Source organism: Mastigoproctus giganteus, chromosome 11, assembly GCF_048544385.1.
Source record: "Mastigoproctus giganteus isolate SK-2022 chromosome 11, ASM4854438v1, whole genome shotgun sequence".
Lineage (NCBI taxonomy): Eukaryota > Metazoa > Arthropoda > Arachnida > Uropygi > Thelyphonidae > Mastigoproctus > Mastigoproctus giganteus.
In genome coordinates, this window is record NC_143585.1 from 139,219,511 (window position 1) to 139,247,489 (window position 27,979).

Below are 27,979 nucleotides of genomic sequence, written 5' to 3' on the forward strand. Positions count from 1 at the left end.
ATTTCTGTAGTCTGTCAATGGCCTGGTTTGCAGTAGCTTCCATCTGTGCTCTGCTGCCCGCCTGTAGCATGAGGACAAGATCATCTGCGTATGCTTGGGTATCTACTCCATCAAGGTCCAGGCCATGGAAACTGTCCAGGACAAGGTTCCAAAGTAGTGGCCCCAGCACAGAGCCCTGTGCTGGGGCCACTACTTTGATGAACAGGTAACTACTCCCTACTGCCAAGTCAGGTGACTTGGCAGTAGGGAGTAGTTACAGTGACCATTCTGTCAGAGAGAGAGATCGGTTTGTATGCAGTCATATAGATTGCCCGGGATATTTGCCTCCTTGAGTCTGCTGAGGACACTTGGCCACCAAAGTGAGTCAAACGCCCTGGAAAAGTCAATGGAAGTGACCAGAAAATTCTTTTTGTTGCAGTTTTGGGCTGCATCTGTTATGCGTTCAAAAGCGTCAACCACAGAGCGCTCCCTCCAGAAGCCAAACTGGTTCAGGGAGGAGAGGCCCGCAGTAAAGTAGTGACTTTCAATTTTATTATAGAGAAGGTTCTCAAAGAGCTTGCTGATTACTGAGAGTAGTGCAATCGGTCTATATGACTCGGGGAGGTCTTGTGGCTTGCTTGGGTTTTTCATTATGAGTCTGACTTTTGCCAATCTCCAGTTATGAGGAAAGTGGCCTGTAGAGAGGCAGTGATTAAATAAATTTAAGATAAGGTCCAGATACAAGGTAGTCCGTTCCTGGTGTTTTCCTGTTTCACAATTTGTTCACTGCCAGAAGGAGTTCTGTATGAGTGAAAAGGGGCGCCTGGAGAGCAGGTTTGTATTTGTTGTTCTCCTCGCAGAGCTGGAACTGTTCTGCGGAGTTAGGAACCATTTGAGGAAGAAAGGTAACATCCAGAATTTTTGATTTACTGATTCATGCCACATCTTGGTGTAGGTTCCCATGGGTGTTTTGATGGCTGTTATCACCTCCCCTCTGGGGTTTATTGGTTGTTATTTTGTATACAACTCCCCAAAGTCAGTATTTCCAACAGTGGAGACTAGGTTCTCCCAAGACTGTTTCTTCTTTTTTGTGACCTATCCGACACTGCCTCAATATCATCAGCAAATGTTCTTGCACCCTTTCTGTTTAAGTGCATCTCATCTCTGTAAAAACAATTTCATCTATTAACAAGCACAGACCACTGAGAAAAAATCTACACATGAGCCTTCCATAGTATCTCTCAGGCCAAATTGGTTGACAAGGTTTTCATCATGTACTCCCTCCTATTTTATCTGAGCAGGATTGCTGACTCTTGTCAGCATTAATTGTTCTACCCAGGAATTATTAAGTAGCAGCTATTTAGTTTGGGCCTCAGTATGGTCATATATGGTTTTATGGATTGACAACTTTTTTTTTTTTTGCAATTGAGTCTCCAGTTTTTTCTTACCACTCACTGCAGGTGATAATAGACCACACTCTACTCTACCTTCTAACTTTTCCACTAATGCTGGTGTTCCCCCCCCCCAAGATTCAGTTCTTTCTCCCACTCTTTTCCCCCCTCTTGCATATTAATGACCCCTTTGCACTAACTGGAAATCCTATCCACAGTCTTGGCACATCATAGCCTTAGTCGTCCTTGCACCATAAAAACCGAATCAAATCCTATCCATAATTTTACTGATTGCACACTACATTCCACCTACCACTTTGAGAAACCCTATCCAGCTGAAATAGCCTGACCTTTTTGAATATCTACCACTTATTTCTTAAATACTGATTCTCTATGTATTTCTCTAATGGATAAGAAAATTTAGTTAATCCCTACTTCAGTCTTTCTAAAATTCAGTCCTTTCTTATTTCCCTGAAAAAGGAGGTTGCAGTTCCTCTGCTCATCTTCGATAATAGTCAGATTTCTAGATAAGATAACATTTCTCTATTAAGGATTACACTAACTTCTCATCTCTCTCTCTCTCTCTCTCTCTCTCTCTCTCTCTCTCTCTCTCTCTCTCTCTCAATAATGTAGTATAATCTAAATTTATAGCCACTACCAACCACAGTAAACTAATAATCATGTATTTTGTTTTGCCTGTAGAGATGTTTAAATTTTACGAAATTAGTTGTGAGTCAGGAGCTGAACTGCAAAATGTGTTGATTAGCTGATGCATATAACTGTTTTTACAAATGACATTCATTTGGAAGAAAAAGGAAAAGATGGAATTAGCTATGTCAATAAGAAATTGACATAGCTAATTCTACAATAAGAAATGTCAATAGTAAAGTATTCAGAATAAACTGAGCACCTTAGAATATACATGTTTTAGAGCATATTGAGCAAATTTTACACTGGCCAGCAAAAAAAACATTTTTTTTTTGCTCCATGTTAAAATTCAGGGTGAAAAAGCTAGACCTGTGACCCAGAACTAGCTGTGAACATTATCACAAACTGATTCAACATGGTTGCCATACATGCTACCTCTAAAAGAATCACAATTAGTCCACATACTAGACTTTGGTGGATTTCAGAACTCAAAATGAGTTTCCAGCCGAAGCAACGGCTCCATCAAACCTGGAAACATCGCAAAAATGCCAGCAACTGCATTGTCTATTCAAAGGCATGGACACAGTTCAACTGCCTGAAATCTCATGCACTCAAAATGCATGCAAATCATACTCTGGCTAAAGGAATTACTTGAACTAATGGATTAACATTAGCCACTGGCAGAGGTGAAAGTGATTCTTGCACTACTTCTATTGGAATGAGTATCAGCCTGGAAAACAAGGTGCAGGGATTTCAGAGACTGCTGGGAGTCATTGCGGAACAAGTAAATACATGGTCTGTATTAGGGTAGCTAAGAATAAGAACATGTGCATGTATCCTTGCATGTACACCAATGCTAGGAGTTTAATAAATAAATTTCACGAATTTGAGGTGTTGGTCAAAACATCAAAGGCAGATATTGTTGGGATGTCACACAAGTATAAGGAATGCAGAATTGAAATTTGGGAGTCATTGCAGAACAAGTAAATACATGGTCTGTGTTAGATGAGTACAATGTGTGCAGAAAAGATAGACAGGACAGGAAGGGAGGAGAGGTTATGCTATTAGTTAAGAAACAAACAAAATCTAAGGAAGTGCAGCCAGTGCACAGTGCAGTGTCGAGTCAGTTTGGTGTGACATAAGCACTGGGAAAGCAAAATGGAAAGTAGAGTGTGTTATCGGCCTAATGACTCTGATGAGTATAATGAACAACTGTACAAAGAAATAGAGTGGGCCAGTAAATGAGATTGTCTTATAATGGTGAATTTTAATTTCCCAGATATTGACAGGAACTTGTGAGTTGGTCACTCGCACACTAGCAAAGTTTTTGTGGATTTATTGGATAATTGTTTTCTACAGCAATGTGTTTGGGAGGTAACCAGAGGGAGTAATACTCTTGATTTGATTATCAGTAGTGATTCTTCATGCATTAAGAATCTGCGATAAAGGAACCACTAGGTGGCAGTGATCACAGTGAGCTAATGTGGGATTTACTCAAAAAGGTAACTACCATTGTGGATTTTTGCTTTCATAAAGGTGACTATATGGTTGCCTGAAAGACTCTAGAAAAACTCTAAACTCTAGAAGGAATGGGATGAATCAGATTTGTCCACTTGATATCAATGGTTCAACTGTTGAAGATCCTGCTCAGGTAGCTAACAAACTAAATGAATATTTTGCATCTACATTCACACATGAGGAGTTATTCAGGGAGAGGAATGCCAGAGGTGTATTAAACTCTGGCAGTAAGCTAGATAATCTTCTAATAACTGAGAGTAAAGTGGAGGAGAAATTGTTGAAGATAAACATAAGAAAGGCACCTAGGGTGGATGGGATCTATCCAGTTATATTAAAGGAGGCAGCAAAGGAAGTAAGCAAACCCTTAGCCATAATTATGAGAGCTTCCTTGGACTCAGGAGAGATACCCATGGACTGGAGATGTGCAAATGTGATCCCAATCCACAAAGGAGGATCAAAGGGAGACACAGGTAATTACAGACCTGTTAGTTTAACTTCTCTTCCAGGGAAATTAATGGAAACACTGGTTAAAGAAGCAATGCAGGATCATTTAGACAAGACCAGTTATATTTCGGACACAGCATGGGTTTGTTAAAGGGAAGTCTTGTATGACCAAATTGATTGGATACTATGTGGTCACAAAGGAACTGAATGCAAAAAAATAATAATTTTGCATATACAGTGGATTCCAATTATTTGGGCCAGCGGTTAATCGGGGTAGCCATTTATTTGGAACAAATCTTAAAGAACAGAACCTAATCAAGAAAATAGCCAGAGTTTCGTCACTTAATTTGGACAAAAAAAGTAAATTGCAGCCATTATCAACCCACTGCAGGATGGAAGCCTCCTCAACAATTCATGCTGAGGGAAATAGACCATAATCTGCCATGCTGGTCCAGTGCGGGTTGGCAGATCAACCGTATTTAGCAGTCAGGGGCTTGAACCCCGGTCTTCTCAAAGAGCGTGTGCCGCTGCACTCCCGCTCCTGACCACTCAGCTACGGAGTAAACCTCATGCCATTTAATCAGGGCAGAAGACTGCAGCACTCGATATTACCCTACGATTGTCTTCGGCCATACCACATGGTCCAGTCGGATTTCTGGAGGTCACAAACATAAAACAATAAAAACAATTAGCAGTTTCCAGTTTATTGGGCTTTTCTTTTAGCACGATCTATTATAAACCGATAGTAAACTCGATCTTATTGAATTTTCGATAATACCAATACCTGGAATTCTGTGGATTTTTACATTATTATGGTGAAATGTGTTTCCCCTTCCATGAAATCTTCAATCATATAAAAAACATAAATAAATTTTCAGAATCTTCTCTTCATTCCTATTTTTTAAGCTTTGTAACTTGTTACTCCATTCTCACTTGCACATATCGTGTTAGTTGCACTTTTTGAGCTGTGTTTTTTGTTATCGATTGCTTATCTTTTTTTGCTGTTTTAAATTTTAAAATTCCCAAATGTCAGTGAACAGAAATATTAAATAGTTAGTATGTACATATTAGAGTAAGTATTAAGCTATGCACATAAGTGTAAATTTATTTTTATTTTGCTAACCTGTGGAAAATATGCTTCCAATTTTCATGTTCATTTAATTTCATTTCCATTTAATTTTTTAATTGGTAAGGTAATAAAGTGTAAATTCGTGCTTAATATATATGTACTTTTATAGCCTGTGAATAATATTCCTCCTATTTTCGCTTATTAGAATCACTGTTTAATAGAATTTAAATTCAATTCACAAACGTGATCACATTGACCGGCACTTACTACATATCATATAGTGAATGGTTTTCTGTTATGGAGTGTCCATTGTAAAGTGATTTGATCTTACAGAGAATAAATACTAAAGCCGAGGTCCACTGTATTTTTAGCTATTTAAGTGAAACTTTGCATAACTGGGGCAACCACTTAATCAGGCAAAAATGCATTATCCCGATGTGTCCCAAATAACCAGAATCATCCACTGTACTTGGATGTTAGGAAAGCTTTTGACGCTGTTGCATATGGAAGACTAATGTACAGATTGGAGCAGTATGGCATTAAGGGCAAATTGCTGCTATGGATAAAGGATGGTTGAGTGGGAGAAGACAGAGAGTGGTAATCAATGGACACTGCTCTTCATGGACTAATGTTATTAGTAGTTTTCTGTATTTATTAATGATATTGATAATGATATATCAGGCTTAATGTCTAAGTTTGCAAACAATACGAAGGTTGGCAGATTTGTTAATGACAGTAATGACACTATGCTACTGCAACATGATCTAGAAAAGTTGAGCAGATAGGCTGAGAGGTGGCAACTGAAGTTTAACATTGACAAATGTAAAGTGCTTCATATGGACAACAGTAACCCCATAGTAATATATATCAACTGTATGGTACAACACTCAAAGTGGTAGAGAATGAAAAGGACCTGGGGATAATTGTGCGGTCAGGTATGAAGTTTTTTTATCAGTGCAGATGATCTGCAAGGGTAGCTCATTGTGTCTTGTCAATGATATACAGGAATTTTTCTAGCAGGGATAAGGAGGTGATTATCCCTTTGTATAAGACAATGGTCACGTCACACCACACCTCACCTTGAGTACTTTATACCGGTCTGGAGGCCTTATTTTAGGAAGGATGTAGAGCTGCTGGAACAAGTACACAGAAGGGCAACAAGATTATCGAATGGAGCAAAAGGTTGCTGTTATGAAGAAAGGCTTTAAGTTTTGCAAATTACAGTGTCTGGAGACTAGGCACCTGCAAGGTGATCTGATTGATGTGTATAAGGCCTTGAATGATTTGAGCAAGCTCAATGCTGATGGGATTCTTTCTTTTGCCCAGATTAACTGCCTGAGAGGACATAAATTCAAATTGAGGAAAGACAGTTGTAGAATAGAATAGATGTGCGGAAATTTGCCTTAGCCAGCGGGTGGTTGATTGCTGGAACAAACTTTCATCTGTCATTATAGAAGTTGACAGCTTAAATAAATTCAAAGCAGAACTAGACAAACATTTGGAGTGAATGGATGAGTGAAATGGGAAGGTTTTTTTATTTTTTTTATTTTGGCTAGTCCTGTATAAGCTTGCTTTCTTGCATCATATGCCTCTACTAATGATAATGCTAATGCTTTCAATCAGCATTTGTTATGTTTTACCAAGTTCAAAATTCTCAGAATTATAGGCTTAAAAATGTTGCAAAACTACTTTGAATTACATCTTGTGTTTTTTTGTTTTTGCATATTAATTTTTTGGATTTAACCAAATATTAAATTTATTCTAATTAGAAAAATTTGTGTGCTTTAGTTTCTAAATAAAAGCATTTAATTAAAATAAACATATAAAGTGAACACATTATTTTCTTATTTTATTTATTTTTTTTTTTTAGGGTGTCAGAACATTCTATTCATAACAACATGCCTCCCAGCAATTTGGGCATTGTATTTGGGCCAACTTTATTACGCACCAGGTATTGTTCTTTTTTTATTTTAATTGATTACATTGATCCATAATTAAATTCATGTTTCCAATTAAGCGTGATATACCTTCATCAATATCATTGATAAATACACAAAACAACAATGGGCCCAGCACCGAACCCTGGGGGACTCCACTAATAACATTAGTCCACATAGAGCAGTGTCCGTTTATTACCACTCTCTGCCATTTCCCACTCAACCATCCCTTTATCCATTACAGCAACTTGCTCTTAATGCCATACCTCTCCATTTTGTACAGCAGTCTTCCATGTGCAACAGTATCAAAAGCTTTCCTGAAATCCAGGTATATGATATCAAAATTATTTTTAGCATCCAGTTCCTTTGTGACCACATTGTAGTATCCAATCACATTTGTCAGACACGACTTCCCTTAACAAACCCATGCTGTGTCTGAACTGTTGCTACTGTCTTGTCTAAATGATCCTGTATCACCTCTTTAACCAGTGATTCCATTATTTTCCCCAGAACAGAAGTTAAACTAACAGGTCTATAATTATTTGTTTCCATGGGGACCTCCCCTGACTGTAAGGATGCTCTCATAATTATGGCTAAAGGTTTGCTTACTTCCCTTACTGCCCCTTTCATTATAACTGGACAGATTCCATCTGCCCCAGGTGCCTTTTTTATGTTTAACTTCAACAATTTCTCCTTCACTTTGCTCTTAGTTATCACAAAATCACTTAGATTCCTGTTAGAGTGTGATAAACTTCTGGCATTCTCCTCCTTGAATAACTCTTCATGTGTGAATGTAGATGCAAAATACTCATTCAGTTTATCAGCTAAATGGTATTCACACAAAGAAAAACAGCAAAGAGTTCTTTACTTATATAAATTCTAGAAGGAAGGGGATGAATCAGATTGGTCCACTTATCATCAGTAGTCAAACCATCTGTGTTAAGTGTACCATCTGATTCATCCCCTTCCTTCTAGAGTTTACTTCTAAAGAACTCTTTGCTGTTTTTCTTTGTGTCCTTTGCCAAAGATTCCTCGTAATCTGCCTTCGCCTGCCTAACTTCCTTTGTTACTTGTTTATAAACTAGCTTATATCTGTTATAAGTTCTGTGTCACCTGATAATTTATATGCATTCTATGCATTTTTCTTCTCTGCCACGATCCTCATTAATTCATCCGATATCCATTTAGGCCTAAACCTTGAACAGTATTTCTTAGTTGGTATGAAAAGCCTAGTAGTTTCCAAGATTAAAATTCACGGGGTAGAAAAAAAATTCTACCCCATGAGCCTTGCACAATCTCTCCAGGGCCAAATTGATTGACAAGGCTCTCATCATATACTCCCTCCTATCGTGTCTGGGCAGAATTGCAGACACTTTCAATTTTAACCCTAACTTGCTTCTTTTTATCAGCATTGACCTGTACTTGTTAAGTAAATCTGCAGATCTCTTACTCTTAAGGTCATATTGTTGTATAAGGTGATATTGTTGTACACGTTGGCACTAACCAACGGGTACAACAATATCATTTTTTGTGCTCTTAAAAGATGATATCTGCTCTATAACATCATCAACTTTTGCCCCTGGCAGACATAGCCTGGTCCTTTTCCACCTCTCCGTTTTGCATACTATATTCCCCATCTCCCTGACAGTAGAGTCACTGACAATAACTGTATAACTATAATTTTTGCAACACCAGGACAAAACAATGAAATCCAAGACAATTTCCAGAAACACTATAAATGCCTGTTCATCCTATACTAGGTACATTTACTTATTCTTATTTATCTTTTATTATTTATTTTTTATTATTTGTTTGTGTTTTGTCAGATTTAGTTCAATCAAGGTTGTTCAGGCACATGTGTTGTGAGTGTAGTGGTGTATTGCTGAGAATCTACAGATATAACTGCTTATTTAGAGGCGCCTCCGTAACCAGGTGGGCAGGAGCAGCAGTGCGTAGCACATGCTTCTTTACTGGAACTCGAGCCCGTGACCACCAAATACGGAGGATGCGGAAAGGTTAGAGAATGACCACCGCTATCTCCGGAGCAATATGGCCTTAGTTGCTAATGCTCCTAAAAAAAAAAACAAAAACAAACAAGCTTATTTAGAATCAGACCCATGTGCATATGAACTTTTTTACTCAGAAATCAGTTCCTGAAGTTATGAGGTAAGAAGAAGAAAATAAGTTAGAAAAGAAATTAGAAAACAAGAGGAAATGGATTACGTTTTATGGTTATTGTAGAGTTGGACACTACTGTGTCTTTTGAAAATTTCTTTGCTTTTTAAACAGGAACTCCAAAATTAATTCATTTTACTCCAAAAATAATAATAATAATAAATAAAAAAAGTAAACTGCAGCCATTATCAACTCACTGCAGGATGGGAGCCTCCTCAACAATTCTGATCTTAAATTATTATATTTTTGTTAATGTAAGTATGTAGTTCCTCTTAGTATATTTTCCTGTCTTTCCAGTGAAGGCAGTGCATCACTCAGTTCTCTTGTGGATACCATTCACCAAACTCGTGTAATTGAATTGCTTATCACGTATGTGTATGAAATATTTGGATCATTCCCTGGCACCACAGAAGAACATAACTGCATTAAGATTGAAAACACGGAGAACAAAACATTTCACCAGCCTTGCCAGGGTAAGGTTACTTTTTTTGTTAAATATACATGTTTTTTCTAATTTATATAATTAATGTTGAAAACAGTAGCGGAAATCACTGGAAATGTAAAAGTTGACCCTTTTAGTGTTAATAAATATCTTGCCAATAATCCAAAAAAAAGTTACTAAAAGGGTCAACTTTTAGTAACTTTTTTTGGATTATAGGTAAGATATTTATTGGATAACTTATTATTCCAGTTTTGAACAAAAGCACTTGCACATCTAACTAACTTATCTCTGTAATAAATTTGAAGAGCATGAAAACTATTAACCCATCTGTGGTGATGTCTACAATCTTAACAAAAATAGTGGCACCGGTTTCAAATTTTCTGTTTTATTTCTGAAAGGTTAGTTTTTAGGCATGTTCACAAATACATAAATTACCTGTTGTCTGTGCCATATCCATCCATCTGCATGTAACAAGTTCACTTCTAGTGAACTGATTTTCAATAAATTTTATATTTGGTTCTTGCAAAAAAGGTTTGTTGTGCCATTCCAAATTTCATTAAATTTGAACCAATAGAAATTTGGCAAATTTTTTTTTTCTTTCTTTTTTCTTTTTCTGTCTCCCCACCCCCTTCATTAAATTTCAAGTTACTTCTATGTATTAATGCATAGCTGCCAACTCTCCAGATTTACAATGTTGGAGAATCTGTCTTTTTTACTCATTTTGGTCTTCTATGTTTTACTGTCGTATTATAGTTGGTAAAAAGGGTTTCTCCATCTTTTCACTTTTCTCTGCCCTTTTATTTTCACAAAAAAAAAAAAAAATTAAAATTGGGTGTTTTTTTTTAAATTTTGCAAATTTCTGCATTTTCATTAATGAATTGACTTGAGTTGTGCTAGTCTATGTTGCGAAATATAAACACAGAATAGGAACATTTTTCAGTGTTATGTACAGTCATTTCATGGTAGTTGAGGGTATTTGTGAATATCATTTTATAGTATTTTACAAAGATATGAGGGACATTCAATAAATTATCTACCTAAGGTAGTTCACATAGTTATATTTCAGTGATTCATGATTTATCACGTTCCTACATATCTCAACTTGAATCATACTTAATTTTGATCCCACTATGTTTTTAGGTTGTGCTGCTCTAACAGAAGGAAGAAAGACACTTGAATCAAATTATCAAATTTCTCACTAAAGAAAAAAATGGACCAAAGGCCATTCATGAAAGGATGGTGACTGTGAATCGCAACAGTGCACCTTCAAAGTATCAGGTGAAATTCTGGTCAAAACAATTCAAGTGGAGTAGAGAGTTCGCCGAAGATGATCCATGTCCAGGAAAGCCTGTGACAGTAACTACTCCAGAAATGTACCTAGCTGTTGAAAACTTTGTGCTGAATAATAGATGTTTAAAGGTGTCCCAAATCTTTAGGAAATGTATCATATCTGAGGGAACACTTATAACCATCCTCCATGAACATTTGGAATGACTGTCAGTGCAAGGTGGGTCCCCAGAATTTTGACCCCTGTGCAGAAGCAAGTCAGAGTACGGTGTTGTGAGGAGAATTTAGAGCTTTATGGAAGGGATCCTGAAAATTTCATCTCCAGAAACATGGGTTCATCACCGGGATCCTGAGACCAAGCAAGAATCAATGCAGTGGAAGCACAAGGGTTCTCCCCCACCCAAAAAATTTCAGAAACAACCTTCAGCTGGCAAGATTATGGCCACCATTTTATGGGATGCTGTGAGAATTTTGTACATTCACTACTTGAAACACAAGCAGATAGTCACTGGGGGAGTCATATGCATCCCTGCTGTACAACCTGAGGGATGTCATTAAGGAAAATGCTGTGGAAAACTTTCTAGAGGTGTGCTGCTTTTTCACGAAAATGCACCAGTTCACAAGTCACATGCACATGCTGTTGCTGCTTCTTTGAGAGGCTGTGACTTTACAGAACTTACCCATCCACCTTACAGACCAGATCTGGCTGTAAAATTGGAAATAGTGGCTATTTCCAATTTTATTTTTCTACGTTTAACTTTAACAGGTGCCTTTCTACATTTAACTTTAACAGATTCTCTTCGAGTTTTCTTTCCATTATTACAGAATCATTTATCTCTCTGTTCAAATTTGATAAAATTCTGGCCTCCACTTTCCCATAGAATTCCTCCAATAATACTCATTTAAGTAAATCCCACATGTACTGATGTGGGATTTACTTAAATTCCACATCACATGTACTGATGATTTACTTAATTAGATGGCAGTAATCTGTGGTACAGATCATGGCCATCTAATTGTTCCTTTACCTGCAGATTTTTAATGCATGAATAATAAATGCTGAACATCAGATGAAGATTAATTCTCCTCTGGTTGCCTCTCTAGCATGCTGCTATAGAAAACTGTCATCCAATAAATCCAGAAATGTGTTATTAGTATGTGAGTGACCAATCTCAAGTTCCTGTCAATATCTGGAAAGTAAAATTCCAGATTATAAGACATTCTGTTTTACTGGCCCACTCTATTTCTCTGTACAGTTGTTCATTGTACTCATTCAAGTCATTAGGCCTATAACACAGGTCTACTCTCATTTTTGCCCTCATTTTGGTGCTTACCTGACACCAAACTGACTCTACATTGCTCTGGCAATCCATGTCAACTGGATGCACTTCCTTAGATTTTTATTTGCTTCATAACTAAGAGTATAACCTTCTCCTCTCCTATCATGTCTGCCCTTTCTATACACACTATACTCCCCATATTCAAATTCTGCATCCCTTATATCTGAGTGACCACATCTCTGATATGCCAACAATGTTTCCATTTGATGTCTTGGCCTGCACTTCAAATTCATCAAAGTTATTTACTGTGCTCCTAGCATTTTTGTACATGTAAGTATACATACAACCATGTTAGGCCCACCTAACACTGCCTTGATAGCAATCAGTAAATATTCTTGCACTCTTTCTATTTAAGTGTATCCCATTCCTGTAGAAGCAGTCCCTCCTGTTAACAAGCACAGACCATGCTGAGAAAAATTCTACCCCACGATCCTTGCACAGTCTCTCCAGGGCAGAATTGATTGACAAAGCTCTCATCATGTACTGAATGCTATCATTTCTGGGCAGAATTGATTGACAAAGCTCTCATCATGTACTGACTGCTATCATTTCTGGGCAGAATTGCAGACACTATCAAATTTAACCCTAACTTGCAACTTATTTTTCAATACAGTCAGTCCTCGTATAACATGAGTTTACATTACACGAATTCGATCATACATGATTTATAAATAGGGGTACGATGTCGTAAATAACACAAACTGATTTCGCTTATGCACAATTCACCTTTGTGTTTACAAAAAATGGCAGTCGAATGCAGAATCACCCCAACCGAATGCAGCACAATAGGAATGAAGAGAAGATTTTGAAATTTTATTTTTTTTATATGATTGAAGATTTTTTCCATGAAGAGAAACACATTTCACCATAATAACATAAAAACCCCAGAATTCCAGCTATCAGTATTATCGCAAATGGAATTAGATAGAATTCACTACCCGTTTATAAAAGATTCCACTAGCAGGAATGCCCAATAAACCAGAAACTGTAAATTGTTTTTATTGTTTTATGGTAATGACCTACAGAAATGTGCTTTAGCAAAATGTGAGGTAGCTTGAGGTGATAATAGTGTGTTTCTTCCTTTTCTGCATTGTTTATTCAGTTGCTACACAGTGCTTATGTGTATGAAGCATGCCTCCTTATTTTGTAATTTTTGTATTGTAATTGTTCTTTATTCCCTAAAAAAAAGTGTGAAGAGGAAGCGTTTTCGTGAAGATACTACAAATTCAGAGAGAAAAAGAAAAACAATATTGATAGAGGAAAAATACGAAATTGTGAAATGCTTTGATCGAATGAAAGAACGTGTGGTATTGTGTGTGTGTGCTGTTGGCCTAAATGAGGCAATGCTGAAAACAATTAGAAAGAATGCAGAGAAAATAAAAGCAACTTTCATAGCAGGGAAAACTAAAAGTGTAACAAAATCCATTAGATCAACACACAAAGAATTGGAAGAGATTGAACGTCTGTTATCTGTTTGGATATAAGATCAAATAAAGAACAATTTTGCTTACGATAGAAGCAAAAACATTAGCATTGTTTTATTACATAATAATCATAATAAAATACTTACATATTTTATTACGATTATGTATTGTGTTTGGTAATGTTTTGGTTACAAATGTGTGTGTTTAATCTTGGGTGGTCAGCCCCTAACCCTAGTTAGGGTTAGGTGCTGACTGTTATTTATATTGCACAATTTTGCATTGCACAAGGGTTTCTATGAACACAACTACCGTGTTATACAAGGACTGACTGTATTGACCTGTACTTGTTAAGTAAGTCTGCATATCTCCTACTCTTAATGTTATTAGTGACACTAATATCACCTTTTGTGCCCTTAAAAGATGATATCAGCTCTACAACATCATCAACTTTTGCCCCTGGCAGACATACTTGGTCCTATTCCACCTATCCTGTTTGCACAATATTTTTCCTGTTTCTCTGACAATAGAGTCACTGACATCAACTGGTTCCTGTGGGACCAGTGCATTCTGCCTTGGGCTGCAGCTGTGTTGCCCGATGATCAAGTGCAAGCCCTGGTGTTTGGTGTGAGCAGCTGAGAGCTTTATGGGCCCCACCCCCTATTTAAATCATTCAAGTACTGTACATACACTCTGTTCTTCAAGCTCACAAAAAAGTTGACAGCAATTTTGAGTTGGCACCTAATATCCTCACATTCCTTACATTGAACACATACAAAGACATCCTTTCACAATGTCATGTCTGCTCTGCAAACATCAAACAAGCAGTACATTTCATAAGGCCACAATGCCTTATGAAATGTACTCCCCAGTTCTCCCCCAGAGCCATGGCACTTCCACCACCTTGAGCCCTTTGCTTTGCTACTCTGGTCTGAGGCATGATTTTCATTCAAATTAATACAATTAAAAATATTACACTAAACTAATATACCTAATGCAGTAATAACATTATGCACTGGTTATGCTATGAAGTTTATGTTATTACAGTAAAATCTGTTAATACAAACTCGATTTATACAAAGTACTCGTTTATACGAAGCACATACCATTCCCTTGCAAAAGGATAGGCTTTTCTTGTAAATATATCCATTTATTACAAAATTTGGTTAATACGTATTACCAAGTTCTTTTTCTCCCCGTGAGAAATAAATATTGTTATTTTGTACATTTAATACAAACTTTGGCACAGTTGCCCGATTATTGCCCTTATTATTGCTTCTGGCCACCCAGTTCCTACTTCCAAAAGGATGGCACTGACTTGTTAGAAATTACTTTTGTATAAACGAAACCAGTTTATTGTAGCTGCAACTTAAGTGCACTCTGAAAACCATCATTATGAAGGATGAGATGTTAAATTAACAAAATAATAAAAATAGTTTTTCTAAGTTGTTTACTCCCTTGCTCTCCATGAGAAAAGGTCAGTTGCAATTGTTATGCTAGTTCAAAGAGTCTTTTGCTACTTTAATCTATTTTTTGTGTGCCATTTTATCTGAACTGCCTTTTTTGGAACTTGTCTTTAAATTAATTTAAAGTTTGTTTATATTAAATCTCATCTAGCAATGTTATGGTGAAAAACATAAAAGGACGGAATTAAGTTTGGAATTTACTGAATTTTATACAAGAGGCTGATAGGATGGAAGGAAGCAAAATAGACATTGCAAAGGAAGGGCTCTATATGCTCTCAAACGAGCATATAGAGCCTGCCCTATAAAGTACTTGATCTGCAACATAGAAGGAGGGAACAATTTTCAGCCTTGGATGCTATCCATATTCTTGTATTGCATCAAGGACTTGGGACAGTATTGCATCAAGTATAATAATTAGGTGCTTCAGAAAGAGTGGCTTTGGAGAGAATATCATCAAAAAACATGGTCCAGCAGATGAATGTGATAGCAACATTGAGGAATGAGGAATTTAATGGAGCATATGAATTTTATTGGTGAATATAAAGAGTTTGTGAAAGTGGATGATGAAGTGTCTACCACAGCAATGCAACACCAGAAGACCTGGCGAGCACCAAGCAAAACGATGATGTGTTTGTTAGTAGCGAACATGAAGAAGCACACACACATACACTGCCATCTAAAAAAAGATGCCCAAAATGCATAATAGAGAATGTGTTGGTCTGCAGTAACATTGATAAAGAAACAACTATTGCATTTGATAGTGTCTGTGTTGTAGTTAAAAATGTATATAGGACAAAAACTGTGCAAAGAACATTGGATTCTTTCTTTAAATTAGATTAATTTATCAAAAAAGTTAATCTTTTATATGTCTCCTTTTATATTAAGATTGTAATTCTTTTTACTTTATACTAAAATATTGTATATATCCTGTACAATATTTTCATTTTCACTAATTGCTTTTCTCTTAGTTTATCTTACAAATAAAAAAAAATCTTTAACAAGTGTGTTATTCCTATTACTGTACTGTTAGGAAAGGCTTTTGCTTTTTATTATTTTATTAATCTAAATTAATTTATTTTTAATATTATTATTATTCTTAGATATATAGTATGTACGAAAAAAAAAAAAAAAAAAACGTAAAATTTTGACACTTTGTGGGGACCTTGTTACTACAAACCTCATTATTACAAAACATGAAAATTTTGTTCCCTTGAACTTTGTATTAATGAGATTCGACCGTAATTATATATGTAGCCAGGCCTCACATAACGCGAGTTTGATTAACACGTTTTTCAGTTACCACTATTTGAAAAAATTATACTACTTTTCACTTTACACAATGCAAATTTCCAGTTAACGCGATCTTTTTTTATGTGATATTTGAAAAAGATTTGAATCGCACGTCGGATGGGCAATAAACAAACATTTGCATGCTGCCCACCTCAGTGTGTTCCATCAACCATCGTAAGAAGACATGTTACTTGTTTGTTTCCCGATAATAAAGTCAATGCAGACTTGCATTTAAAAATTCTAATTTTTAAAATGTTACTGCGAAGGAATAACGATAAAAGAACTAGATGAAATCTTTCGTATTGCAGAGAACCTCAAACAAAAGGTTTGAGGTTCTCTGCATACTTATTTCGCCAGGGCCCAGAGAAGATTGTTGTTGGCTATCGGAAATTGATTAATGTAAAGAGAAAGTCAACACTTTTCAAACGACTTTGTTCAAATATTTCTGTAACAAATTGTTTCTTCATTGTGTATTTTATGTCAGAGGTTCTCAAACTTTCTCGGTTCATGACACCCGTAGTGTCTCAGTAATTTTTTCCCGACACACCCAGACCAAAAAAATACCTAACAGTTCCCTTTATTAAGTAGTTAGGTCCAAACAACTTAATAAGAAATGTTGAAACTATGAACTAACTTGAGCTAGTAGTTTGCACAGTGTCCGACAGATGTCGAGTATCACTGTTTCCCTCGAAAATTTTAAATATTCCACAGTGCACCGTTTGGGAACCGCTGTTTTATGCAATAAACATTTAATTCCATAATTATTTTCATTATCTTTTACATGATATACAGTTAAAAAGTTATTTAAAAGGTATTTTTAAAAATTTTTATGGACTTCCTCAATGTCAAGGACCAATTATAATTTTTCCTATTGATTATTATATTCGATTAACGTGTTTCCATTTTGCGCAATGCACTCACAGGATGAATTAATCATGTTAATTGAGGCCCACCTGTATATTACAATATTGAGCTTATGGTATATGTATGTTGTATCTCCTGTATATTACAATATTGTTGCCCACCTGTATATTACAATATTGAGCTTATGGTATATGTATGTTGTATCTCCTGTCAAGTGTAAGTTATATGCATTACACTATACCATTACATTTATATGTAATCATAATAGATAATGAATTTATCTTACTAATGCCGACCTATGTGATTCGAGCTTTTGAGCTACTTATTTGCAACTATTAAAACATCAAAATTCTCCTACCATCCACTCAATACTATAACAGTGATGGCAAAATTCAAATGTTCAAATTTCGTTTTATTTATCAATGATACAAAACAATGGCAACAGAAGTCAAAAGTGGTTTCTTAAGCAATTACAAATGATAAGTAACAAACAAATTTACCAACCTAATCAGAGAATTAAAATAATAACTACACTTCAAATTCTAAATCAAAAGTTAAATGTAATAATAATTCTACTCCAGTTCACCAGTTATGCAGCAATAATACCACAACACTACCAGGTTTACATTATATGTATATAATATATAATAAAATTATCCAACTAACACCAACCTACATGATTTGAACTTTATGGCTACCTATTTACCATAATAAAAACACTAGAAGTCGCTAACCACGTATTCTATAATACAATAACAATGGGAGCAAAATTCAAACAATACAAAGGTTCTACATATACTAAGTAGTAAATTACAAAATCTCTATCTAAATTTAAAAATAAACTAACAAGCATAACTAGGACACTAAAACTAATTATAGAATACAATTTAATATGGCAATTAGATAAATAAAATTGCAAAATTTTTCAAAAACATCTATTTTCTGGAGTTGAAAATTCTTTGACTCAATTAGATTGTGTTCTTTTGCTTGGTGAGGAAGTACTTTATGGCTGCACGTTACTACATCATGCACAAGTTTCAAATTGAAATATGATGTTCTTTTAAATGCTGAGGTACAGTGGCGGATTTCCGCACAGGCACGTGCCTGGGGCCTCAAATCTCAGGTCTCAAAAAAAAAATAAAATTGTTTCATTTAAAATTTTTACACTCAACTTTATTACCGTTACTGAATAAAACTATAATTTAATATGAGAAGTTAGTAAACTATTATGCGAATTTCCCTACATATTATATGAAATATCTATGCGAACTAAGTGAATCTGAAGTAGAATACATATTAACATTAATGCTAGATTTTATGTATTAATTTTATTTATTAATGTTAGATTTGGAGGGATGGTAGTTGTGTCATTTTTTCATTTAAACATTAGTTAAAATATGTATGAAAGAATTGCACAACCAAAATGATTAAAACCGCAACACCAAATCTAGAGCGCGTGCTATAGTAAAAACGTGTGAGTAGAATGCACACTGTAGTGGTACCAAAAATATTTAGAGGGGGCCTCAAAATTGAATTGCACCTGGGGCCTCTCAAGTGCTAAATCTGCCACTGCTGAGGTAGCACAAATTTCATCAATGGGGAGTGCAAGTATCATTTTCAAATTATATATATTTTTTGTGGACAAGTGTATAGTACTTTTTATGTCTTTAAAGATAAAGAAATAGAGGAAGCTATAAACATTTTGCAAAGCCATTTCTGTCAGATTCAGTGTAAGAACCTACTAGGCACTAGTATATCACTACCAGGCACTATTACAGTGGCATTGGGGAATTGATAAGTGCACAAAGAAGCTTGAAATATAACAAATTATGCAAAACCATGCTTGACATATTAACAATGAAGAGGACCAAGTCTGCAACAGTATCTTTCTTGAAGCAATCAAAATCACATTGTAACTAATAGAATATCCAAACAGAAATCTGCAATGTTTAAAATAACTTTTAATGCTTAAAATCACACTCTTTCTGGTAAACAATCTTATGGCTGTATTTTAATATAAAATGTCTATTTTGCCAGTGAAATTTAATTTCTAGTGCAGTATGACCTTTAAAAAACCTACTGATTTTTCTCTCAAAAGATCTCATATTTTCCTTCCATTTTTTTTTGCAAAAAAAACCCTGTTTTTTCACCTAAAGCCTGTTGTTTTCCTGATTTCCCCCTTCCCTCCTTTACAAATGCCTGATCTCCAACTTTTTGAAATTCAGAAGTTGACTGCTTTGTAAATGGAAGTACAGGTAACCCTCGTATAACACAGTTATTAGGTTCCTGTAAAATGTTTTGTTCCGCGAAACTGTGTTATACGGGACTAAGAAAAAGTACAAAAAGGGGATTACGTTCCAAAAGCTAACAAAAATACGCCATTATAGATTTCTTGTATCTTCTGCTCTCTTTAAAAAATCAGTAATCTGAGTTTGTTTGCTTTTGCATGATAAAGCTTTGTGAATTTCATCGTATGGAACTAAGCATTTTTGAATCTCCCTTTTGAACTTTGGGCTACTTTCATTTAAGAATCTGCATTCAAAAAAGAAGATTCTAATTGCTCGGCTAACTTTATGCCTTGGCGTATGCTTTTTAGTGTAAAATTTGGAAGTTAAGCATTTTCATCTGCAATATCATCATCTAAATTGATTTGATTTTACCTCCGATGCCATTTGCACCAAATCCACTATGCCAGCTTCTTTTTCTACCAGTAATTCTTGAATGTCTTCAGTAATCATATATTTTTTTATTTTTTTAGGTGATAAGGAAAAGGCTTATTATTATAAAATTTTCCACATATGTTCTGCTAGTCTCTGGAAAAGTTTTAGAATGAATTCTAATTCTATAATCCCCCTCCCTTCCCTCTCACCTTCAAAAATCTGTATATGAAAGTTTGGTTCAGATGTTCAGTCGTTATTCAAGAAGGAAAAGTTGGATAAACATAAATTTTTGACTTATTTTGTTGGTCCATGGAAGGTTCTCCCCCCCCCAACACACACACATACTAACACATATGCACACAAAAAAATTTCTAACTTTTTCATAATTTCTGGAATTATTTAGAATATTCTTAACGACCTTTCCACCAAATTTCATATCAGTAAGTTAACTCATTATACTTATGTATCTGTCTCCTCCACTCCACCCCCCAAAAAAAAACACTACTACTACAATTCCACCTCATGGCTTAACATTACATGCAAATCACGTGGTGAAGTTTTAGTAAACACTTCTTGCATGCAAAGTTTGACCTTTGAGATGCATTATCAAATAATATACCCCTAAGATACCTTATTTGATAATGTGTCTGAAATATAACAGTGCATACATTATCTTAATTAAGGTTAAGTTTTAGTATGCTCCAAGTAATTTACAAATTTATTATTTTGGAGCATACTACATACACTCTAAATTTTGCATATAGCCATACTTGTATTTTGTTTACAAGAAATTTTTGAAAATTGCTCTGTAGTTAAGTAATTTTTATGGAAATACTGTACAATAATAAATGAATTCCAAACCACTATAAAAAAATAAACAAAAAACTTGAGCCTCTTTATCTGTATTTCTGTTATTTAACGCAGTCTTCATTCCATTCCATTTGCCTTAGATAATCAAGTTCCCACTGTATCTTTTAATGTTTGATTGTATCAGTAATATTTAATAATTGTTAACCTTTACAAAAAATACAAATTAGGTGTGTGTGTTTTTCTTTTCATTAATATTTTAGGTGGAACATCAGCCTTTAGTCAAACACTAGTGGGAGTAAGTCACATAAATGACATTGAAGAAAATGTACATTCACATGAGAGTAGTGAACTTTTGGATGTAGAAGATTATTCTTTACCTGGATTTTTAGGATTGGATAAGGTTCAAGAGTTTGATCCTTCTCGTCATGGCTCTGATGTCACACAGTCATCAGGTACTGTTCATCATTAAAAGACTTATATAAAGTTAAAAAATGGAAAATGTATTCATACCTACCAACTTTTCCATTTTTTCACATTTCCACCTTCTGTTTTTCATGGTTTCATAGCAAGTTAATTGTCATTTCAGATTAACAAAAAAAATGCAAATTATATTTTATTTTTTTATGGGGATTGAAAGCTGCCATTAGATGCACCTGCTCAAATTTAACATGAAAAATACCTTCTCTTGTAGGCAGTAGTAGTGTAAGCAGATTTTGTGTGGCTTATTCACTTTTAATGGTTTAATTCTCCTGATTATTTGATTTTAAAATTATATAGGGTGGGGTAGGGAAATAGGCAATTTTTAAAATTCATTAATTAAATAAAGAATGTGTATTTTTGGAAGATGATATCCTCAAGGTGTCCTCCATCTCTGTGCAGGCATTCTTCTAATCTTCCACACATGTTTCTCATGATGCAGCATCTCCAAAGGAATTCAAGTAATTTCTGCATGAATTCTTTCTTTCAGCTCTTCGGTATTGTGCGAGTGATGAGAGTATCCCTTGCTTTTTAAGTGCTCACATTAAAAAAAGTGACATGTAACAGGTTTGGGGACTCTGGAGGCCAAGATGTGCCACCATTCCTGGAAACAATAATATGGTTATGAAAAAGTAGTCATACAGTATCCATTGGCACTCTGGTGGTATGAGATGTGCCATCTTGTTGAAATCAACTAGCCTCATTAACTTGAGGAAACCTAATAGCTAGTTCATTAACCAAAAAAGTTCATAATGTTAGTCAGCATAGTGGTCTGACATCACAATTGTTACCCTTCCATTATCAGCTTCAAAAAAAGAAGGGGGCCAGCAGTGTTGTGAGATAAAATTGCAGACCACACTTTTATCCAGTCACTGTGCAGTGGTTGCTTATGGAATTGTTGAGGGTGTTCTTCCAACCAGCAATGAAAGTTTTGTTTATTCACAAAACTATTTAGATGAAAGTGAGCTTCATCAGAACATCCATAGTTGTGAATAAAGTCCTCATTGTAACCCACTTGAATTAGCATTTCTTGACAAAAAAAATTTATGGGTAAAGAGATCGCAAGGTTTTATCCACTAGAAGTTTACAGGTTCAATGACAGTGCATGCTTTGACATTGAACTCTATATGAGAGCAGTCTTGATAGTTGCAATGTCTTATATTGTACAATTGAATCTTATTCCGTCTTTTTGAGAGCAGAACCAGTTTCTTTAAAACTACATATCTGTGTTTTAATGGCAAATAGTACAGAATCTGGACACTTAATCTTAAAGTGAACCAAAAATAAATGTTGTGGTCTCATGACACTGTCATTTTTTTTTTTTAAATGACTTGATGGTGATGCATCATGTTATTCATCACTCTGCTCTTCCATGGTTACTAAACAGCATGTGTTGACAAGAGTTATGTAATCCTCCCCATTTCACCAGTAACTAGAAATCACTATTTCAGCTTGCCTAAAGATTGATTTATTTTCTCTAAGTATTGATTTCTCCATATGTATCCTGTCAGATACTGTTGTTTTGGGGAGGGGGGACATATTTTTCAAACAAAATATTCTTGCCACTTATATGCCAGTGTCAGCATGAGAGTGAAACCTGCTCCATGTAAACAAAAAAAGAAAGAACTATAGGATGGGTCAGCAGTGAACCCCATTTAAGTTGAGCAACTGTGGACAGAGCCATAATCAAAACCCTTAGAGCAGATTTCCAGCTCACAACAACACTTGTGTAACTTTTTTTGTGAACAGACTTTGAAATGCTTCCTTCTACCATGCAACAGGGGCAAGTAAAGGAAGGTATAAAGCAATGGCAGGAAACACTAAACTTTCAGCAGTGAAACACTAAACCCATTCGTGTTTTTTAATTAAAAATTAAATATAAATATGACTCTTTTTTTTTTTTTTTTTTTTTTTTTTGTCTGGTGCAGCAAAAGTCCGAGGTATTTCTTGCATCATATGGTTAATATTAATTTATTTTTAAAATACTCATAATATTGATGACAAGAAAAAATTTCATTCAGAAACATTCACATCTGAAAATTGATATACGAAAATCAGGACTAAGTTATGAAATAAAAAAAAAAAAAAAAAAAAATTACCTTTTTTTGAGCTGGCCTTTTCTTATCCCAATACCATTCATTATAGAATTTTATACCAATGTTGATGTGTTAATGCCTTACAAATTTAGACAGTACTTTGTTTATTTTTTATTTTTATTTTTTATTTATTTATTTATTTTTTGTTAGCACATCAACTTCTGTGGTCATAATGCACTTCCCAAAGTTTTTGCATTTTGTACTCTGATCCAAGCCCGAGACGGGATTAGAACCTGCGACCTTTGGGTTGACTTTGTTTATGTGCTTGTGGATAGTTACATTAACAATAATGATATTTATATATAACAGAAGTTAGTTTGTGTATAAAATATGATAGCCTGAGTTATCCTTCCTTGGAGAGAGAGAGAGAGAGAGAGAGAGAGAGAGAGAGAGAGAGAGAGAGGAAAACTTACATAATCTTTTGTTACACTCATAAAACTGTATTTCTTTGAAATTCTAATTCAGAAACATTTCACCTTGGAGACTCACTTTTCAAAATGTGCCTTTATTAAACTGAAATAGTATGGTCTTATTAGTATTCAGATAGGTTGTACTAATATTAATCAGTTTGATGACAGATTTAATTTTATCTACCTTAAATAATATAGGTAAGTAACAGCAATTAAATTATTTTTATTTCCAGCTGTTTTTAAATTACTTTATTAGTATAATTAATACAACTTACAATTGTATTAACCTAACTTGCATTAAAGGAAGTTAATTAACTAAGCCTCTTTTACCAAGAGAGGCTTAAGTTCTGCAAATTGCAGTGGCTGGAGACTAGGCACCTGCGCGGTGATCTGATTGAGGTGTATAAGGCCTTGAATGGGTTGAGCACGCTGAATTCTGATGGGATCCTTCCACTTGTTCAGATTACAAACCTAAGGGGGCATAAATTCAAATTAAGAAAGGACAGATGTAGAATAGATGTGTGGAAATTTGCCTTTAGCTAGCGGGTGGTTAATTGCTGGAACAAACTTCCATCCGTCGTTGTGGAAGTTGATAGGTTGAATAAATTTAAGGGGGAACTGGACAGGCATTTGGAGGGAATGGTGTGATTTTTTTTTTTTTTTTGGCTGATGCTGCATAAGCTCATACACTTGCTTTCTTACATCACATGCCACTACTACTACTACTACTAAAGTGTATATCATAATTCTCAATGAAATGTGCATTCCTTAAAAATTTTTTCTTGCATTCCAGTTTCTAATTAAAAAAATTGGCAACCACATATATTCTTTAATATGAGCATATAACTGTAGTGCTCTGAACAATAATAGTAATTCACCAGTGATTTATTATGAGGTGTGATCATAAAGTATCCAGATTGTATGTACTTACCCTATTCAGTATTTAATTGTTATTCCATGCTGTAGTAGTGTAAGCAGTAATTGTAAGCTGTTATTGTCAACAAAATAACCTTGTGAGAGGATAAAATGAGTCTAGTGGTTCTGACAGATATAACCAGCAGTTGTTCTTTGATTATGATAGTTATCAAATTTCTCTCAGTGCAAACTTCAGTTTGGGAAAGTTAAAACTCACATGGTAGATCTGAATGTATGGGGGCAGGAAACAACAGTCAGTGATGTGGTTTTTGACCTTAAATTCCTATACAGTCAAAGCAGAGAGGAGAAGGGATATTATCATGATGGAAGAGATCAGTCTCCAGTGTATTATTTCTTTGGACATTCATTTCACACGTTCTTATAGATGACATCTTTAAAAATACACAGTTCCACTAATATTAACAATCTGAATGTTCGTCACACTGAAATAAACTTATCTGACTTCCCGTGGTGATTTTGGACTCTTCTGTTGTGAAGAATATTGCTTTGTTTCAGGATCATAAACCCACAAACTATTAATTTATGGGTACAGAAAGCAGAATTGTGGATGCCTGAAATGTTTCTTGAACATTCTGTTACGTAATCGCTCAGGTCCACTTTTGGAAAGTCATTTGGCAAGAAAAGACATGATGCAGTGCATGTTCAAATCTTACATCAGAATACTCTGGCATAATCCAAATGAGATTCCTGCCTTGTTAGCCAAGTCACAGGTAGTGAAATACCTCTGATTTGGTGATTCATATCATGTTGTTGAACTTTGTTGGCATTTAAATTGTACTTTTAACTAAATACATATACCGACTTAGATTACAAACGTAACATAATTAATTAATACATAACTGATACGGAAGTTATATAAAGAGAACTCAGAGATAATTACTACTTGACATTAAAAAATATATATCCCGTTATAACTGTGTTGGGAGATAAGTTAGGGTTATAAACTGAAATTGAAATTTTATTTAAATTAAAAGAAATCATGACTCAGACCAGAGCAGCAAAACAAAAGGCACAAGCTAATGGAAGTGCTGTGGCTCAGAGGAGAACTGAGGGGGGCAGTTGCCTTCTGAATCACAGCCTTCTAAAATGCACAGCTTGCATGATGTTTGTGGAGCATTCAGGTACGGGACATGATATTGCCATGGGGGATGTCTTTGTGTGTGTGCGATGCAAGGAGTGTATCGAAATCAGGCAACAACTCGGCGTTCTTATGGGCCTATATGAGAGCTTGAAGGACAGGGTGGATGCCCTCAAAGGAACTAAATTGAGGGGCCCATCAAGCTCTCAGCTGCCCACATCAACGCCAGAGCTGGCACTTGGTCATCGCGCAACACAGCGGCAACCCACAAGGCAGAATGCGCTGGTCTCAAAGGAACTAGTAGTTGTTGGTGACTCTATTGTCAGGGAAACGGGGAACATGCTTTGTAAAAAGGATAGGTGGATCAGGACCAGGGTATGTCTGCCAGGGGCAAAGGTTGATGACGTTGTAGAGCAGATATCATCTTTTAAGGGCACAAAAGGTGATATAGTTGTACACGTTGGAACTAATGATATCAAGAGTAGGAGACCAGCAGAATTGCTTAATAAGTACAGGTCACTGCTGAAAAAAAGCCGTGAAATAGGGTTGAATTTGAAAGTGTCTGCAATTCTGCCCAGACACGATAGGAGGGAGTATATGATGAGAGCCTTGTCGATCAATTCGGCCCTGGAAAGATTGTGTAAGGCTCAAGGGATAGAATTTTTTTCAGCCTGGACTGTACTTGTTAACAGGAGAGATTGCTTCTACAGGGATGGGATACACTTAAATAGAAAGGGTGCAAGAATATTTGCTGATGCTATCGAGGCAGTGTTAGGTGGGTCGGAAAACTGCTAGCTTGGGGGGAGACAAAGACGAATAGATTAACAGTAGCCACTGGCACACGTGAAAGAGATTCTTGCACTGCTTCTATTGGAATGAGCAGAAGCCTGAAAAACAAGATGCAGGATATTTCAGAGACTGCTGGGAGTCATTGCGGTACAGGTAAACACATGGGTTGTGTTAGGGTAGCTAAGAATAGAAATAGGTGCATGTATACTTGCGTGTACACCAATGCTAGGAGTTTAGTAAATAAATTTGATGAATTTGAGGTATTGCTCGAAACATCAAAGGCAGATATTGTTGGGATATCAGAGACGTGGTGTCACACAGATATAAGGAATGCAGAACTGGAATTTGGGGAATACAACATCTACAGAAAGGATAGGAAGGGAGGAGGGGTTATGCTATTAGTTAAGAAATACATAAAATCCCAGGAAGTGAAGCCAGTGGACATCACTGGACAGTGCAGTGTCGAGTCAGTTTGGTGTGACATAAGCATTGGGAGATCAAAATTGAGAGTAGGAGTGTGCTATAGGCCTAATGACTCTGATGAGTACAATAAGAAACTGTACAGGGAAATAGAGTGGGCCAGTAAATCAGAGAGTCTTGTATTGGGAGATTTTAATTTCCCAGATATTGACTGGAATTTGGGGCTGGCCACTCACACACTAGCAGGCTTTTGTGGATTTATTGGATGATTGTTTTCTACATCAGCATGTTCGGGAGGCAACTAGAGGGAGGAATACTCTTGATTTGATTATCAGCAGTGATTCTTCATGCATTAAGAATCTCCAGATAAATGAACCACTAGTGGCAGTGATCACAGTGTGCTGAAGTGGGATTTACTCAAAGAGGTAACTACCATTAGGGGTAAAGGGAAGGGTTATTGCTTTCGTAAAGGCAACTATGATGGACTGAGACAGTATTTAAATTCTATACAGTGGGACCAACTGATGATGTTACCAACAGCAAATGCAAAATGGGAAGCATTCAAAGAACTTATCTTGGAAGCTACTAGGCTTTACATACCAACTAAGAAATATTGTTCAAGGTTTAGGCCTAAATGGATGTCAGATGAACTGATGAGGCATATGGCAGAGATGAAACATGCATGGGATACATACAAATTAACACATGACACAGACGCCTATGATAGATACAAGTTGATCTGTAACCAAATTACAAAGGAGGTTAGGCAGGCGAAGGCAGATTACGAGAAATCCTTGGCAAGGGATGCAAAGAAAAACAGCAAAGAGTTCTTTACTTATGTAAACTCTAGAAGGAAGGGGATGAATCAGATTGGCCCACTTGATATCGATGGGTCAACTGTTGATGATCCTGCTCAGGTAGCTAACAAACAATGAATATTTTGCATTGACATTCACACATGAGGAGTTATTTAGCGAGGGGAAAGCCAGAGGTGTATTGAACTCTAGCAGTAAGCTAGAGAATCTTGTAATA

General features: G+C 35.7%; 1 protein-coding gene across 5 annotated transcripts in view; it reads left to right on the forward strand.

The window, feature by feature from the left end:
- Nucleotides 1-27,979, forward strand: part of LOC150078471 (rho GTPase-activating protein 45-like) — a 492,654-nt gene that overhangs the window by 419,627 nt on the left and 45,048 nt on the right. For all 5 annotated transcript variants that reach the window (XM_090385482.1, XM_090385485.1, XM_090385486.1 and 2 more), the window contains 3 exons: nt 6,920-7,000; nt 9,459-9,634; nt 21,002-21,193. In XM_090385482.1, coding sequence (XP_090241608.1) covers nt 6,920-7,000; nt 9,459-9,634; nt 21,002-21,193 — 449 coding nt within the window. The remainder of the gene's footprint in view (nt 1-6,919; nt 7,001-9,458; nt 9,635-21,001; nt 21,194-27,979) is intronic.